The sequence below is a fragment of the Rana temporaria genome, chromosome 2 (assembly GCF_905171775.1).
Source record: "Rana temporaria chromosome 2, aRanTem1.1, whole genome shotgun sequence".
In the NCBI taxonomy this organism is placed as follows: Eukaryota; Metazoa; Chordata; class Amphibia; order Anura; family Ranidae; genus Rana; species Rana temporaria.
This window is the reverse complement of record NC_053490.1, coordinates 341,077,131-341,095,795: the sequence shown is the minus strand read 5'-3', so window position 1 is coordinate 341,095,795 and position 18,665 is coordinate 341,077,131. Positions and strand designations below refer to the sequence as shown.

Below are 18,665 nucleotides of genomic sequence, written 5' to 3'. Positions count from 1 at the left end.
AGAGCCGCCGATCGGCTCTCCTCTACTCGCGTCTGTCAGACGCGAGTGAGGAAGAGCCATCAACGGCTCTTCCTGCTTACATCGTGATCAGCCATGATTGGACACGGCTGATCACGTGGTAAAGAGTCTCCGCCGGAGGCTCTTTACCGAGATCGGAGATGCAGGGTGTCAGACTGACACCCCGCATCACCAATCGCCGCACTGCGCGCCCCCACGGGTGCGCGCGGCATGAAATCCTGCAGGACGTCTATGGACGTCCAGTCAGGATTTCAGAACCACTTCCCGGACGTAAATCCCCTATGGACCGGGTGGGAAGTGGTTAATGAGCGTTTCGCAATACGAGCACTGTATTTTAAAATATCCTAATTTGGTTTGCGAGTATTGTCTCACGAAACAAGCAGGATTCAGGCCAAAGCGGTGTGCAGTACTGCGTTTGGCGTGCGGTGGGGGCGTTCGAGCATTCTCCTGGAACGGATTATGCTCATAATCCGAGGTTCCACTGTGTGTCAACAAATCCCAGAGCGTTGCTCAGGACTAAGGATGAGCTTGGGCGTGTTATTTGAATATACTGTATTTATCGGCGTATAACACACACCTTCACTTTAAGAGGGAAGTTTCAGGATTTTTTTTTTTAAATAAAGAACTGTGAAGCAAAATAAGGGTCAGAGACCATCAATGCAGCCTAATCAGTGCCCATCTGCAGCCCCACCATTGCCATGAATGCAGCCCCACTATTGCAATCAATACAGCCTCAACATTGCAATCAATGCAGCCTTAGCATTGCAATTAATGCAGCCTTACCATTGCAGTCAATACAGCCTCACCATTGGAATTAATGCAGCCTCACCATTCCCATCAATGCAGCCTTACCATTGCAATCAATGCATCCTCAGCATTGCCATGAATGCAGCCTTACCTTTGCCCTGAATTCAGCCTCCCCATTGCCATCAGTGCAGTCTAATCGATGCCCATCATGCCCATCTGCAGCCTCGGAGGGGACAGGGAGGGAGACAGAATGAGATCCAACAGATTACATACAGGAGACTCTCCTGTTTACTCGACCGCCTCTTTAATACAAAGTCCCGACTCCTATGATAGACAGAGCAGTCGTCCAATGGCAGCCCAGGAGAGGGGACTTCCTATTACAGATGGCGAGTAAACAGGAGATTCTCCTGTACGTACTCTGATGGCGCTTGTCCTGCCCCCCTCCAAGGCAGCGCCGATAAATATGATATGTATACTTTGTGGCCCCAAAAAATGTATGTAACCAAATCACCAGAGAAGCCGTATTAAACCAGAACACGGGCCTTCATCCGGACTTTGGACATACCTGTCTTACAGTATTTATAAATAATACTTGCTCAGATGCTATAGAAAGATACAATGTAACATATTGTTTATTCATCTGCCAATCAAAGGGATGAACTTCAATCTGAAGATTATGTTACTTAAATCAACCTGATTTTTTTTTTTAAATAAAACGTTCCTCTGCTTTACCCCTTATTAACCCTTAGTTTACTCTAAACAGTCCAAATAAACTCCTTATTCCCCTTCACCATTCAATTTTTTTTCCTTCTAATTTCTATGTTTTTCTATTCTATTACTCATTGTTTAATTTTTTTATGTTAATATTTTTAAACCTCTAATATCTATATTTATACATTTTACATTAAAAAAAACATAGAATACCCCCCCCCCCCCATACACACACACACACACACTTTATTTTATTTTATTTGTAAATATATTCACAGTGCTTTGTACCAGAATAATTTTAAACAGGATAAATAACAGAAAAAATGTACACCTTTAAACTGCAGTAACAATATTTACTTTTAAACTAACACTGCTCAAAAAACAAAACAAAAAAAGAAGTGCATTTTGTTTAGTTTTATTATGGTTTATTGCTTAGGGATTACAAAAAAAAATTATTGCAAAAAAATATCATGAAAAATAAATCTAAATATAAAAATAAAACAATATATGTGTTACCTTGTTATCTTAAGTAATGAAAAACGTATTGCCAAACAAACAGTTCCATAGCCAAAATTGCTCTGGTCCATGGGGTGTGAATGGGTGTGAAAGGCAAAGTGATTAAATAAAAATGACAGCTTAGTGTAATTCGTTTTTATTCAGCTTCCAGTAATATAATGATATAAACAGCACTTAATTACATCTATTCCAATACCAAAGTGCAATATAATATGATCTTATATACAATAATAAAGTGCTTTTGTTTTATACTAACATAAATTAAACAAGTTAGTATTAAATAGAAGCACTTTATTTATGACTGTATATGGGATTATGTGATGTAGCACTTTGTTATTGGTATAGATGTATATATAATTATGTTTGTTAGATTTCAGAGAGGATATCATTGACTGCTCTGTAGGATATTTAAATGTGAGTGTGGGTAGACAAAAAGTATATCACAGCTTCCAGAAATATGTGTATAAACATAAACAGCATTGTTATGTATCACCCTTTTAACCACTTAAGGACCGGAAAAATTTGCCCCCTTAATGACCAGGCCATTTTTTGTGATAAGGCACTGCATCGCTTTAACTGACAATTGCGTGTGATGCTGTACCCAAACAAAATGAATGTCCTTTTTTACCCACAAATAGAGCTTTCTTTTGGAAGTATTTGATCACCTCCGCGTTTTTTTTATATTTTTTTGCGCTATAAACAAAAAAAGAGCAACAATTTTGAAAAAAAACAATGCTTTTTACTATAATGAATATCCCCCCCCCCCCCCCCAAAAAAAAACAAAAAAACATATGTCATCATCAGTTTAGGCCAATATATGTTCTACTATATATTTTTGGTAAAAAAAAAACACAATAGACGTATATTGATTGGTTTGCGCAAAAGTCATAGCGTCTACAAAATAGGGGATAGATTCGTGGCATTATTATTATCATTTTTTTTTTACTAGTAATGGCGGCGATCAGCAATTTTTTGCCGGACTGCGACATTGTGGCGGACAGATCGGACACTTTAGACACTTTTTTGGGACCATTGACATTTATACAGCTATCAGAGCTAAAAATAGCCACTGATTACTGTATAAATTTCACTGGCAGGGAAGAGGTTAACACTAGGGGGCAATCAAGGGGTTAAATGTGTTCCCTCATGTGTGTTCTAACTGTGGTGGGACAGGAATTCCTGGAGGAGGAGACTGATTGCTGTTCCTAATCTTTAGGAGAAGCAGATATGTCTCTCCTCCCATGATAGAATGGAGATTTGTCTGTTTACGTTGACAGGTCTCCATTCTGTCTCTGTCAGGAGCAATTGTGGGTGGCCGGCAGGGCCAGCCAGCCACACGCATCGGCTCCGTCGTTGGACGCACACCCCCTATAGCTCTTAATGTGGCCAACGTACCATAATGGCAATTCGCTGAGGGGGAGCCAACCTGCCGCAGTATAACTGCGGTGGCTGGTCCTTAAATGGTTAAAAATTTTTCTAATTTCATGGTTGGAGGTATCTAATTAAGATTTCTTAATTGTGTGTGAAGTACAGCTGTTTCTGTGAATTACAGCATGTTCAGATGTTTAATTATATACTTTACATATATTTTATATAATAGTATGTTTTCATTATAATACTTATTATTGAATTATATGTTAACAGTCTAATCATTATTATCAAATGTTTATTTATTAGCCCTTAGGAAGGGGTCACAAATCCCTGAAATGCATTGACTGTCGTGGAATCTTCAATAAACATTCCAATTTTCTGTGGTATAGTACACACCTTTGGACACCCCAAATGATGGAGTAATTTTCACCTCAAACTATTTAGTAGGGAAGTGCCACTAAACAAGTTTGCATGATCCCTCAGAAAAACATCAATGGAAGGAATTGAATGGCAGATAAAGAAATCTGTGTCACCTCAAGGGAGTATGAGAGCACCACTAGGCAGTGTATATACACTACATCTTGAACCTCCCTGGCGGTATGATTATTTCAGATTTTAGGTGCTGAAAGCGGTACCATTATTTTCAAGGAAATTTGGCGTTTTTTACTGTAGGCCTGTAATTCTTAGGAATAACTCACTTAAATCTGACCAAACAAGAGTCTAGTAGGCAACCCGGGTATGAAATTTTTTTAAAAACACAATTATAAATTATAATATAATAAATAATTATAAATAATTATAACAAATAATAATATAATTATAATAAAAAATATTCAATAAAGTAATCAAATCAAAATCAATGAAATTTGCTCAGTTGCAGAATTGTCGCTGTTATTACTTTTATTTTTTATGACGAATTTCCCCACAAATCACTATCGCTCAATTCTGCAAGTGATTATAATTTATTATCGCTGTTTTCTAGCTGCTCTAAAACCACTTTTGACATAAAAATACACTTTTGGTGGCTATGGACAATCTACAGTTTGCAGGCAGAAAGAACAGTTTTTATTATACAAAAGTACATGTAGGGCACTGGGCAGACCACTAGGGACAAGGGGGGGTGTGTATTTTTTACGTACAGTACTGTAATCTATAAGATTACAGTATACTGTATGTAATGTGTTTGTTTACTTTTTTGAATTTGGCGCCGTTCTCCACCCCCGTGCGTCGTAACGTCGCAGGGAACAGAGATCGGCAGAACACAGGCACTGTGAATCGAGCAAGGAAGACACTGCTCACTCACACAGCGCGGCAGCGTCGCAGGATCCAGGAATAAGGTAAGTAAACACTGCCTGTGAATGCTGCAAGGCGAGCCCGAGTCTGACTCGGGATTACCGATCGCAGCACAAAAATGTAACCCCGAGTCAGACTCGGGAATACCGCCCAGAGGGTTAAGATACACATTGCTTGAGACTTTACTGGTGTTGGAAAAAATTATGTCCAGACTCTATCCCTTGCACAGTTCTTCAGCCTTGCGATCCTATATATAATAGACATGTGCATTTGTTTTCGTCCGAATATATTTTTGTCCGAATTTCAGCTATTTTCGTTATTGTTTTAACAAACGAAAATGAAAGAGCAGAATACAAAAACCGAAAGATCCAACATAAACAAATGCTTTATTTATGTTTTTGTCGGACGAATGTGCCTAACCTTAACTTTATTAGTCCAAGATTATTCGACATAGAGAGAGAAGATTCGACATTATAGAGAGAAAAGATTCTACATTATAGAGAGAAGAGATTCATTATTATAGAGAGAAAAGAGTTGGCATAGAGAGAAAAGATCGCTGCTGGAATTGGGTGGGGGAAGTAAAATAAAAATAATGATGATGATTAATGTTATTGGCTGATTGTAACCAAAGAGGAGGAGCAGTAAAATATCTAGAACTAACTTGACATTCAACATGAAGACAGAAGATTCGACAAAGCATCGAAAAACATACACACGTCGAATCTGTCATTGAAGGCTTAAGGTGTCTGTAGAATGTTCAAAGAAAATTCGACGGAGCAGCTAAACTGTACGACGCTGCAATCATACATTTCTGGTCAATTGCTCAACCCATAGGCTATAGAAAAATTCTAATGTTGGTTGACTAGTAATAATAATTAATAAATATAATTATTACTAGTCATACAACATTAGAATTCTTCTATAGCTTGTAGGCGGAACATTCGACCGGAAATGTACGATTCGACGTACAGTTTCGCTGCTCCGTTGAATCTTCTTTGAACATTCGACAGACATCATAAGCCTTCAATGACAGATTCAACCTTAATTCATTCGGATTTTCGGACTAAATCAATTTCTAACGAAAAACTAAATAAATAAAAATGAATTTCGTCAGTAACTAAATAAATTTATTTTTCAGACGAAAACGAAATTCCAAAAACAAAATATTTCAGTGTGCACATGTCTAATATATAAGCTAATCCCATACTAATATGCAGGTACCATTTTAGTCAAAACTATTAACTTTTAATTATTTCTCACATCATCTCTTTTTGAAATATTAACATAATGTACATAGATTGTAAAATCAAGTGTGTTAATTTTCCTGGAAAATTTCATGTGTCATAATTATTACTAAAACAATTCATCTGGTTGCTAGATTTAATTTTTTTTTTCATGAGACTTGATGAGGGATCTTAGTCATGAATGGGATTTTTTTCCAAACCTGCAGAAACACATACAGGTGCTACAAATTCATACCTTGAAATTTGAGGAAGTGTGCCTTAGTATATAAGAGAGAAATACAACCTACATTTATAACCACTATTCCCAACATTTTTACTTGAAGAAACTAAGCTTAGGTAAGGTGCTCAGCATTTATTTTCTGCATTGAATAATAATATTTAAAATAATCATTTTTAATAATACTATATAATATTGTTTTTATTTCGCTCTTGTTATTATTATATTTGCATTGTTTTTTTATTTTTTCACTTTACCATCTAGATCTAACATTTATATTGTAGGAAGCCCCTTGCGAGTACATATACACATTACAAATATATTGTTTTTAATTTTATGTACCGTATGCACATTCCAGGTGGCGTTCATTTTTCCACTTTACTATGGAATCATTATCTACCGGCCTCCTTCAGCTTGTTATTGTGATCTTTCTACTGACAATGCCATCGTCAAATGGAAACAAATTTCATTGTCCTGTTACTGCTGATATCAGAGAATTTGAAAAATATTTTGAGACACTCGAGGAAATATTGGTAAGCATAAATCAGTGCAGTTAATATGTCTGTGTACTTTCTTCATTTGTTTTTTCGTACTTTGGCCACAATTTCTATTCTAACAGAAAATTAAATCACATCTCTGTAGTATTTCAATCAAGTATAACTAAAGGTAAACCTTCTTTTTTTTTTTTAGATAGAGGGGAGAGGGATTAGAACACCTGTTCGTTTTTTATTGCTGTCTGTGTCTCCGTTAGGGAGATTCACCCTCTCTATTTGTTCTTTTTACCATTGTCATTGAAAAGAAATAGAGAAGAAATCTTCCAATGAGGACACTAGTTCTGGTTCTGGTGAGGCCGCGTACACACGGTCGATCCATCCGATGAGAATGGTCTGACGGACCGTTTTCATCGGTTCACTGCTGAAGCAGACTGATGGTCTGATGTGCGTACACACCATCGTTCCAAAAACCGATCGGGTCAGAACGCGGTGATGTAAAACAAACAACGTGCTGAAAAAAACGAAGTTCAATGCTTCCAAGCATGCGTCGACTTGATTCTGAGCATGGGCGGGTTTTGAACCGATGCTTTTGTGTACTAACCATCGGTTTGGACCTATCGGTCAGCAGTCCATCGGTTCTTTAAGTAGTTAAATGGGTTGTAAAGGGGAAAAAAATGATCATAATAAGCATTCTTTACCAGCAGACATTCCTCTTTTCACTTCCTCATTGTTAGTTTTTGCTCAGAAGTTGCTCTATTTCTTCTCTGTTCTGTTCACTTTCTTCTTGTCTGATTGTTACTCACCACTGTGATAGGAGGCTTTACTGCGGTGGTCAGTGACGTGCTCGCCCCCTCCTGGGAACTACATCTGTGCGGCAGGACGCTCTCTACGTGTTAGAGACTTCAAGGAGGTGTGAATTACTGGGCTTGCCGCAATGCATACTGGGAAATATAGTTCTTACATGAACGAGCGCCGCAAACCAGGAAGTGAATGAAAGAACAGAAACTAGAATGCCGGAGGTGATATAGATGAAGGAATTTAATAGGTATTTACTTTTTTTTAACAGAATCATTAGACTATTCTGTCTGTCTACCTTGCAGACATAAATTTTAGGAAATTTTTTTTTTCCTTTACAACTCCTTTAACCACTTCCCGCCCGGCCTATAGCCGATTTACGTCCGGGAAGTGGTTATGAAATCCTGACAGGACGTTCCAGAACGTCCTGCAGGATTTCATGCCGCGCGCGCCCGTGGGGGCGCGCATCGCGGCGATCGGTGATGCGGGTGTCAGTCTGACACCCTGCATCTCCGATCTCGGTAAAGAGCCTCCGGCGGAGACTCTTTACCACGTGATCAGCCGTGTCCAATGACGGCTGATCACGATGTAAACAGAAAGAGCCGTTGATGGCTCTTCCTCCACTCGCGTCTGACAGACGCGAGTAGAGGAGAGCCGATCGGCAGCTCTCCTGACAGGGGGGGTTCGCGCTGATTGTTTATCAGCGCAGCCCCCCCTCGGATCGCCACACTGGACCACCAGGGATGCCCATCCTGGACCACCAGGGTGGGCAGAAAAAAAAAAAAAAGCCTGAAAAAAAAAGTTAAAAAAAAGCATTCAAAAAAAGAAAAAGATGCCATTCAGTGCCCACACATGGGCACTGACTGGCAACCTGGCAAAATCAGTGCTGCCCCACAGTGTCCATCAGTGCCACCCCACAGTGTCCATCAGTGCCACCCAACAGTGTCCATCAGTGCCACCCCACAGTGCCCATCCATGCCCAGTGCCCACCTATCAGTGCCCATCTGTGCCACCCAGAAGTATCCATCAGTGCCACCCATAAGTGCCGCCCATGAGTGCCCATCTGTGCCGCCTATGAGTGCCCAGTGCCGCCCATGAGTGCCCATCAGTGCCGCCTATGTGTGCCCATCAGTGCTGCCTATGTATGCCCATCACTGCCACCTATGAGTGCCCATCAGTGTCGCATACCAGCGCCGCCAATCAGTGCCACCTCATCTGTGCCCGTCAGTACTACCTCATCGATGTCCATCAGTGCCATCTCATCGGTGCCCATTAGTGCCGCCATATCAGTGCCCGTAATTGAAAGAGAAAACTTATTTACAAAAAAATTAACAGAAAAAAATAAAAACGTAATTTTTTTTCCAAATTTTCAGCCTTTTTTTAGTTGTTGCGCAAAAAAAAAAAAATCGCAGAGGTGATCAAATACCACCAAAAGAAAGCTCTATTTGTGGGGGAAAAAAGGATGCCAATTTTGTTTGGGTACAGTGTAGCATGACCGCGCAATTGCCATTCAAAGTGCGACAGTGCTGAAAGCTGAAAATTGGCTTGGGCGGGAAGCTGCGTAAGTGCCTGGTATGGAAGTGGTTAAGGGATGAGAGACATATGTTTTAGTTGTTGTAGCCAGTAGCTTATTTGGTTAGAATGGTGTGCTCCATATAAGGTTTGAGCATAGCCTAAATGCCTTAAATACATGCGCATACATTACCAGTACAATTTTGGATTAAATATTTGTCTCAGTGACAAAATTTCTCTTTATAGGACCCTAGAAAAAGTTCCAAAGATTATCTTATTGCATCCAAATAAGTAAATAAAGTGAATCTAAAAATGTGTATATTTTAGATTACCAGTCCTTAGATGTTGTGGTTACATTAGTTTTATTTTTTCAAGAATTTTCCCCTTGTAATCACACAATGACCCTGGCAATACCACATTCCCTGTCCTAGGGTGACACTCACTATATCATGCTTGGACAGGTGTGTTAGGGTCACAGAATACCTTTCTCCCTTTATCTTCCAATACATAGGGTGAGGTATTCTGTAGCTCACATATGATAACGTAGATATCACTGGTAATGAGTAAAATAACACTGTGTAGTGCACATGACACAGGACAGCACTGGATTCCTGGAAGAATCAGCAGATATAACAAAGCGCTAAAAAAAAATACATTTATTGTTACGGTTCACATACACTTAAAAAGTGCAAACAGCCTGGATTGCCTAGCTACTCTAAGGGCCAAACAGAGAAAACTGTTGATATGGTAATATGGTGTTAAGTGGCATAACTGTAAGTTTCTGAAATGTTTGGACCAATATCTATATTATATTATTTCTATAATGCACAAAAAATGCAAAACACAAAAGCAGGAATATGGTTGGTGCTTTACTTTGTGTACTTAAAGCAAACCCTTTTTTTATCCTCTAGTTTTAGAAAAGGCTGATGCCCTGTACACACGATCACTTTTTGTGATGAAAAATGTCTATTATCATAAAAAAAAAGAAATTTTTCCAACTTCATCATTAAAAATGATGTTGCCCACACACCATCGTTTTTGAAAAATGATGAACAAAGTGACGGCACTCTGAAGGGGAAGTTCTATTTGCCTTGAGGCTGCTTTTAGCTGGTTACTTGTTAGTAAAAGATGATTCGTGCTTTTTTGTCTGTTACAGCGTGATGAATGTGCTTACTCCATTATGAATGGTAGTTTTACCTCCCGTCTCAAAACTTGCTTCTGGGCATGTGCGGGTTTAAAATGTAATTTTTGCCCACACACTATCATTTTTTATGACACAAAAAATGACATTTTAAAAAATGACATAAAAAACTGAAGCATGTTCGAAAAAATTTTTTGTCATTTTTCAGAAGACATAAAATGATATTTTGCCCACACACGATCATTTTAAATGACATTTTTAAAAATGTCATTTTATTTCATCACAAAAAGTGATCGTATGTACAGGGCATCAGAATCTCAGTAAGGATTTTTTCTTATTGTCATTTGGCTCCCTAAGGGCAAAATAATGAAAAGGGAACACTAAATGTTACATTGTCATGATAAAGGCTCTAATGCACAGCATCACTTTATGTGATGAAAAAAAATGACATTTTCTGTGAAGTAAAAAACAAAGTTTTTGAAACTTCAATTTTCAAAAACGACGTTGCCTACACACCATCGTTTTTTCACAATGCTCTAGCAAAGCGAGGTTACGTTCACCACTCTTTTCCATTGAAGCTCGCTTCATAACTTGCTTCTGGGCATGTGCGGGTTTAAAAACGTCGTTTTAAACGTCGTTTTAAACGTAGTTTTTTGCTACACACAGTGAATTTCTGTGAAACAAAAAACAACGTTTTGAAAAACGACACATAAAATTGAAGCATGCTTCAATTTTTTTTTGTCGTTTTTCACAAGACATAAAACAACGTTTTCCCCCACACACGGTCATTGAAATTGACGTTTTTAAAAACGTCGTTTTTTTTCATCACATAAAGTGATGGTGTGTACGCGGCATCAGAGTTAGCTTTAAATGTGCAAATATATGTCAAAGCCCTGTATAATAATAATAAAATAATTATAATAATAACAACACCATTGGTGTTTGAAAAATTGATTTTGCAGCATGAAAAGGACCTAATTACGGATGTGAGCCTACTAAAGACAAGTGAGCTAAAACAGATACAGGTGAGTAAATAAATAAATATATATATATATATATATATATATATATATATATATCTATATATATATATATATATATAGATATAGATATATATAGATATAGATATATCTATAGATATAGATATATGGATATAGATATATCTTTGGAGTGTGTAAAAAAATTCAATCAAGAATGTTTCACTTATGTGTGATTTGGCTTTGTGGATTTTGTCTCCCAATTTAGCCTTCTGAAAGATGCTGCTTTCTGCTCAGATTAGGGAAGTTCTATATCACCAATGTTTTTCCAGAAGTAGAATCCATTTTAAACCAGCAACATCAAGATGTTACCCACTTGGCCAATTCCATACTAGGTGTAAATAAATCACTGGAAGAATGTGTAAGTATCATTACAGCTGAGATATTAAACCACTAAAGTTCATTATCTATCTGTCTGGTCATTTCTAAAATGTATATATTTATATTTCTTAACAGCACAATAGTTTAAGATGCCCCTGTGGTGCTCAGTCCCATGCAGTTATGAAGAAATTCAAGGATGACTATTTTAAGGTATTTAGTTATATTTTATGAAAATATCTACCTAGTTAAAAACACAGATGCAAATAATTAAAGTTCATGAAAATAGCTTGGGCTATAATATTACAATTAGCATGTTTGCTATATACAAGTGTAGGCATAACTTCCACCAGCCAATTTTTCTTCTCCACGTGGAGACCACCAGCTTTGTCCACTGTTAGCTTAATGATGGTATATTTATAGCACAGAACTGACGACAGGATGTGAGTATTTGCTGTAGAGACTGATAGTATGTGATAATCTAAGTAAATAGGCCTTGGTTTAGGAGTTAATTTAGGGAACTAAGGATTTAGGGTAAATGATAAAACAAGCTTGGTTTAGGTTTTTGGAGTGGAAAACTGTGTTAACTTTTGTTGGAGGAAGTTGAGTGTTGGTGGATTTTATGGGGTATGGTTAAGTGTTAGGGTTAAAGGAAAATTGTACTGATGAAATATAGATTCTCTCATTTGTGACTTCTGAAAATGCTAGTCTCTGGTTTTCACTAGATCCTTTGGTCCAATGTCATGAGCACAATTTGAGTCACTGACATAGATTAAGCATGGTCCTGACTTCACTCTGATTTTGCTGGCGGATGATCATTCTGAACCAGGTACTCAGAAAGTACTGAAGCCAGAGACATATAAGCAGCAGTACCTTACTTCATATAACAGTTATGGCATTATGTTAGTGGTGAGGTAATGTGGTAAAACCTAGGGTAGTGGTGGGGTTGTGGTTCAGAAGAAATATTATTATGAAAAGCATGGAGATGGGGGAGCTAAAGTACTTACACCTGTAAGTGAGTCCCCTGCGACAGCACATACATGCAATTACCTGTAAGTGATGAGAACTTATGTACCATGCTGCATGACAGTTAAAGCTCAGCTTTAACTGTCAGAATCCTGATTTGGTCTACCCCATATCACCACCACACAAACATAAGACAGGCAGTGGGTCATGGCTCCCTTAATATGTTAATTACCTGAGTGCCACTTCTCATTTATGTTGGATTTGTGAAAAGATGAACTTGGTGGATGTGTGGCGTTTTTCAACCTAAAGCATTATAACTTTATTTTATTTGTATTTTTTCTTCAGATGGAAACTGAAGCAGCTGCCATTAAAGCTATTGGTGAACTGAACTTACTGTTTCACTGGATGGAAAATCACTATTTAAGTTTATAACTAAAAAAAAGTTCTATTTTGTATTTTCTATTATGTCTATTTATTTAGCTAATTTAGTTACTGAATCATTACATAATTTATAATTGCCAAGTTTTTACAGTTATTTATTTATTTATTTATTTATTTAAATGTATAATGTATTTGTAGTTATTTATTAGAGCCAAATAAATATATATTTATAACAAACTGTAAAGTGTGTATTTTTGGTGTTTTAAAAAAATACAAGTGTTAAAAATGTATGTATATATAATGATGGGCAAATTGACAAAATGGGAAAAAAATGGACAAAAACTTGTTTTCTTTTTGACATCATTTGATGAATAGGTAGTGGTACTATGTACCCGATTACTCATTCACATAGGGAGGAGGGGTGGGATCTGATCTCCCCTTGTTAAAAGGAGCTTCCAAATTCTGATAAGCCCCCCGCCTGCAGACCCCCACAACTACAGGCTACGGCTGTAGGAATGAGGCCCTTGCCCCCCATCCCGAAGAACCCACCCCACCATGTTGAGGGCATGTGGCCTGGTATGGTTCAGGAGGGGGGCTCTCGTCCCCCTGTCCTGACCTGCCAGACTGAATGCCCGGATTAAGGGTCCGGTATGGATTTTGGGGGGCCCCATGCAGTTTTGTTTTTTTTTGGCGTGGGGTTCTCCTGCAAATACATACCAGACCCGAAGGCAGCAGTCAAATGTTGGGGCCGAACCCTTTGCCCATCCCTACTAGCACATAACAAAGCCCCCATTATTAGCCATTATAAGCCAGCTGACCTAAAGAATGTTCAAAGGCCCTTATAGTGCATTATTCTTATAAATAATTTAGTTGCAAAACTACAGTAATGCATTATGGGCTGGTACATGGTCAAAGCATTAAGTCCCAAATATTTAATATATTAATAAAGTTGAGGACACCAACTGGACTTTCAAAGTGCTAAAATGTATGCTTTTACAAAACACCAATAACATCTAATTTTATTTATGCACTGAATATTAAAAATCCAAATCATAAACAATTTAATCAAGGAACACCTTACACGGGTATAGAAGCATTGTAAATAAACAACCTTTCTCATATGACTCTCCCTTTTATTTACTACCATACTAAGTCTTTCACAAGTCCATTAGCGGAAGAGGAGCAGTCTTATCTCAATAAATATTGTTTTCTTGGGAGTACAGGAGTAGGTTTTGTAAAGTTTGGGGGTTGTAGTGTCTTGGAACCACGTGCAACAGGTGGTTAACCTAAACATAAAAGTCTTTATTTTGCTTTAGTCAAACACAAAAGAGCTTCCAGCAGCAAGACAAACTTCAGAGAATGCAACACAAAAATTCTGCACAAATAAAACTTATTACACAGGCTTAAAGGATCACTAACGGAATTTTTTTTTTTAGCTAAATAGCTTCCTTTACCTTACTGCAGTACTGGTTTCATGTCCTCATTGTTTGTTTTTGCTTTGAAGTTGCTGTAATTCTGCTGTGATCTCCACACTTCCTGCTTGTCTGGCTCCTTATGAAAAAACTCATGGGAGCTTTTCACTGTGGTCCAAGCTGTGTGTCTAAAACTCAGAACCAATCAGATTCATTTTAAAAACACAACACTGCACTGGATTTGTTTGTTTTTGTTCTGTGGGTCTCTTTACTTCACATAAACATGAAACCAGTTTAAAACCGAAAGTGAAACTAGAGGCACATCATATGATAGAATTTAATCTATTTTTAATCATTTTTAAAAGCAATCAGTTAACTTTTATGTCTCTATACCCTGTAAACAGTCATTTCAGCAAAAAAAATGTTTTCCTTTAGTGACCCTTTAAGTCAAATAGTTTTTTTTTTACCCCAGGGTTAGCAGCGTCTAGCTTCAGGCTGGGTTCACACTACTGCCGTATGCAGCTCACAGCAGAGGTCCGGTGTGTCCCCATTCACTGTTTTAGTCTGTATTCAGCCCAAATATTTTGGCTGAATTTGGACCTGAAATGGTCCAAAAGATGCACAGGACCCAGTGCAAATTCACACCAGAGCCGCAGCAGAGATATGTGAACCAGCTCCATAGAGAGCAGGTCACAATCTCCTGCTATCGTGAATTGGATGTGCAGAAACCACATCCAATTTGCACTAGTGTGAACCCAGCCTTAGACGTTTCTAGCACACATGCAGCACAGAGCCAGGTCTCCTCTCAACTCCTACCTCACCCACCAACACTGGGAGTTTCCTGCCTTCCTGGAGGCTGCTTTACCCTGTAGGGACCAGAGCCCCTGAAGACAGCAGTGGAAGCCCTTTTCCCACCCGAATGTCACTCAGTGCCTTCAAAACCCAAGTAAGTTACCCAAGTAAGTCACTATTAATGCTGAGAGGACTGCGAGCCAGTCCTCTGTTCTGTACAAACTGTGCCGGCATCCTTAACCTATCCCCCTTAAAGCGTAGTTCCGGCCACAATATTAAAAATATAAACTTTTTAAATATGAAAACCCCTGTAATACACAAACTTAATGTATTCTACTACAGTTAGTCTGTAAACTAAGGTCCGTTTTGTTAGGTTTTTACAGCATTTAGACACTTTATAAAACAGAAATTGACTGGGGCCATCTTAAGTGTGGGCATCATGAAGCCAGACTGTATGACTTCCTGGATTTCTGTACCCCCGCTGTGCCCATTATGAGGGGTTCCCAGCTATCCCTGCACTGAGTTCCCGGGTCTGTACACCCGCTGTGCCCCATTATGAGGGGTTTCCACCATCCCTCTGCTGAGTTCCCGGGTCTGTACACCCGCTGTGCCCCATTATGAGGGGTTCCCACCATCCCTGTGCTGAGTTCCCGGGTCTGTACCCCCCGCTGTGCCCCATTATGAGGGGTTACCACCATCCCTGTGCTGAGTTCCCGGGTCTGTACCCCCCGCTGTGCCCCATTATGAGGGGTTACCACCATCCCTGTGCTGAGTTCCCGGGTCTGTACCCCCCGCTGTGCCCCATTATGAGGGGTTACCACCATCCCTGTGCTGAGTTCCCGGGTCTGTACACCCGCTGTGCCCCATTATGAGGGGTTCCCACCATCCCTGTGCTGAGTTCCCGGGTCTGTACCCCCCGCTGTGCCCCATTATGAGGAGTTCCCACCATCCCTGTGCTGAGTTCCCGGGTCTGTACACCTGCTGTGCCCCATTATGAGGAGTTCCCACCATCCCTGTGCTGAGTTCCCGGGTCTGTACACCCGCTGTGCCCCATTATGAGGGGTTATCACCATCCCTGTGCTGAGTTCCCGGGTCTGTACCCCCCGCTGTGCCCCATTATGAGGGGTTACCACCATCCCTGTGCTGAGTTCCCGGGTCTGTACCCCCGCTGTGCCCCATTATGAGGGGTTCCCACCATCCCTATGCTGAGTTCCCGGGTCTGTACCCCCTGCTGTGCCCCATTATGAGGGTTTCCCACCACCCCTGTGCTGAGTTCCCGGGTCTGTACACCCGATGTGCCCCATTATGAGGGGTTACCACCATCCCTGTGCTGAGTTCCCGGGTCTGTACCCCCCGCTGTGCCCCATTATGAGGAGTTCCCACCATCCCTGTGCTGAGTTCCCGGGTCTGTACACCCGCTGTGCCCCATTATGAGGGGTTCCCACCATCCTTGTGCTGAGTTCCCAGGTCTGTACCCCCCGCTGTGCCCCATTATGAGGGGTTCCCACCATCCTTGTGCTGAGTTCCCAGGTCTGTACCCCCCGCTGTGCCCCATTATGAGGAGTTACCACCATCCCTGTGCTGAGTTCCCGGGTCTGTACACCCGCTGTGCCCCATTATGAGGGGTTCCCACCATCCCTGTGCTGAGTTCCCGGGTCTGTACCCCCCGCTGTGCCCCATTATGAGGAGTTCCCACCATCCCTGTGCTGAGTTCCCGGGTCTGTACACCTGCTGTTCCCCATTATGAGGAGTTCCCACCATCCCTGTGCTGAGTTCCCGGGTCTGTACACCCGCTGTGCCCCATTATGAGGGGTTACCACCATCCCTGTGCTGAGTTCCCGGGTCTGTACCCCCCGCTGTGCCCCATTATGAGGGGTTACCACCATCCCTGTGCTGAGTTCCCGGGTCTGTACCCCCGCTGTGCCCCATTATGAGGGGTTCCCACCATCCCTATGCTGAGTTCCCGGGTCTGTACCCCCTGCTGTGCCCCATTATGAGGGTTTCCCACCACCCATGTGCTGAGTTCCCGGGTCTGTACACCCGATGTGCCCCATTATGAGGGGTTACCACCATCCCTGTGCTGAGTTCCCGGGTCTGTACCCCCCGCTGTGCCCCATTATGAGGAGTTCCCACCATCCCTGTGCTGAGTTCCCGGGTCTGTACACCCGCTGTGCCCCATTATGAGGGGTTCCCACCATCCTTGTGCTGAGTTCCCAGGTCTGTACCCCCCGCTGTGCCCCATTATGAGGGGTTCCCACCATCCTTGTGCTGAGTTCCCAGGTCTGTACCCCCCGCTGTGCCCCATTATGAGGAGTTCCCACCATCCCTGTGCTGAGTTCCCAGGTCTGTACCCCCTGCTGTGCCCATTATGAGGAGTTCCCACCATCCCTGTGCTGAGTTCCTGGGTCTGTACACCCACTGTGCCCCATTATGAGGGGTTCTCACCATCCATGTGCTGAGTTCCCGGGTCTGTACCCCCTCTGTGCCCATTATGAGGGGTTCCCACCATCCCTGTGTTGAGTTCCCAGGTCTGTACCCCCCGCTGTGCCCCATTATGAGGAGTTCCCACCATCCATGTGCTGAGTTCCCAGGTCTGTACCCCCCGCTGTGCCCCATTATGAGGGGTTCCCACCATCCATGTGCTGAGTTCCCAGGTCTGTACCCCCCGCTGTGCCCCATTATGAGGAGTTCCCACCATCCCTGTGCTTAGTTCCCGGGTCTGTACACCTGCTGTGCCCCATTATGAGGGGTTCCCACCATCCATGTGCTGAGTTCCCAGGTCTGTACCCCCCGCTGTGCCCCATTATGAGGAGTTCCCACCATCCCTGCGCTGAGTTCCCAGGTCTGTACACCAGCTGTGCCCTATTATGAGGAGTTCCCACCATCCCTGTGCTGAGTTCCCGGGTCTGTACCCCCCGCTGTGCCCCATTATGAGGAGTTCCCACCATCCCTGTGCTGAGTTCCCGGGTCTGTACACCCGCTGTGCCCCATTATGAGGGGTTACCACCATCCCTGTGCTGAGTTCCCGGGTCTGTACCCCCCGCTGTGCCCCATTATGAGGGGTTCTCACCATCCCTGTGCTGAGTTCCCGGGTCTGTACACCCACTGTGCCCCATTATGAGGAGTTCCCACCATCCCTGTGCCGAGTTCCTCCTGCTTCCTTCTTCCCCCAGCACAGCACATTGCCACCATAACATTGCCCACCGCATCGTCTCCGGCACAGCACCCTGCATCGGCCTCGGCACCCTGCTTCGGCCTCGGCACCCCGCATCGACCCCGGCACCCCGCATCGACCTCGGCACCCCGCATCGACCTCGGCACCCCACATCGGCCTCGGCACCCCGCATCGACCCCGGCACCCCGCATCGACCTCGGCACCCCGCATCGGCCTCCCACATCGGCCTCGGCACCCCACATCGGCCTCGGCACCCCGCATCGGCCCCGGTACCCCGCATCGGCCTCCCGCATCGGCTCCGGCACCCCGCATTGGCCCCAGCACCCCGCATCGGCCCCTGTACCCCGAATCGGCCTCGGTACCCCGCATCGGCCCCGGCACAGCACCCCGCATCGGCCCCGGCACCCCGCATCGGCCCCGGCACCCCGCATCGGCCCCTGTACCCCGCATCGGCCCCTGTACCCCGCATTGGCCTCGGCACCCCGCATTGGCCCTGGCCCAGCACCCCGCATCGGCCCATGTACC

The 18,665-nt window shown here is 42.4% G+C and overlaps 1 protein-coding gene across 1 annotated transcript; it reads left to right on the top strand.

Moving 5' to 3' along the window:
* The first annotated feature begins 6,385 nt into the window (after positions 1-6,385).
* LOC120928637 (interleukin-20-like) lies at positions 6,386-12,895 on the top strand. Its single transcript, XM_040339662.1, has 5 exons — positions 6,386-6,650; positions 11,022-11,084; positions 11,305-11,457; positions 11,553-11,627; positions 12,726-12,895. The coding sequence occupies exons 1-5, from the start codon at positions 6,501-6,503 to the stop codon at positions 12,810-12,812; spliced, it is 528 nt and encodes a 175-aa protein (XP_040195596.1). The 5' UTR covers positions 6,386-6,500; the 3' UTR covers positions 12,813-12,895.
* Positions 12,896-18,665: the final 5,770 nt, after the last annotated feature.

What these genes read in the sequence shown, in the direction of transcription:
- LOC120928637 (XM_040339662.1), top strand. Translation starts at nt 6,501, where the DNA reads ATGGAATCATTATCTACCGGCCTCCTTCAGCTTGTTATTGTGATCTTT. An exon ending in GTGAGCTAAAACAGATACAG is followed by an intron (nt 11,085 to 11,304) that starts GTGAGTAAATAA and finishes CTCCCAATTTAG; the next exon opens with CCTTCTGAAAGATGCTGCTT. An exon ending in ATAAATCACTGGAAGAATGT is followed by an intron (nt 11,458 to 11,552) that starts GTAAGTATCATT and finishes ATTTCTTAACAG; the next exon opens with CACAATAGTTTAAGATGCCC.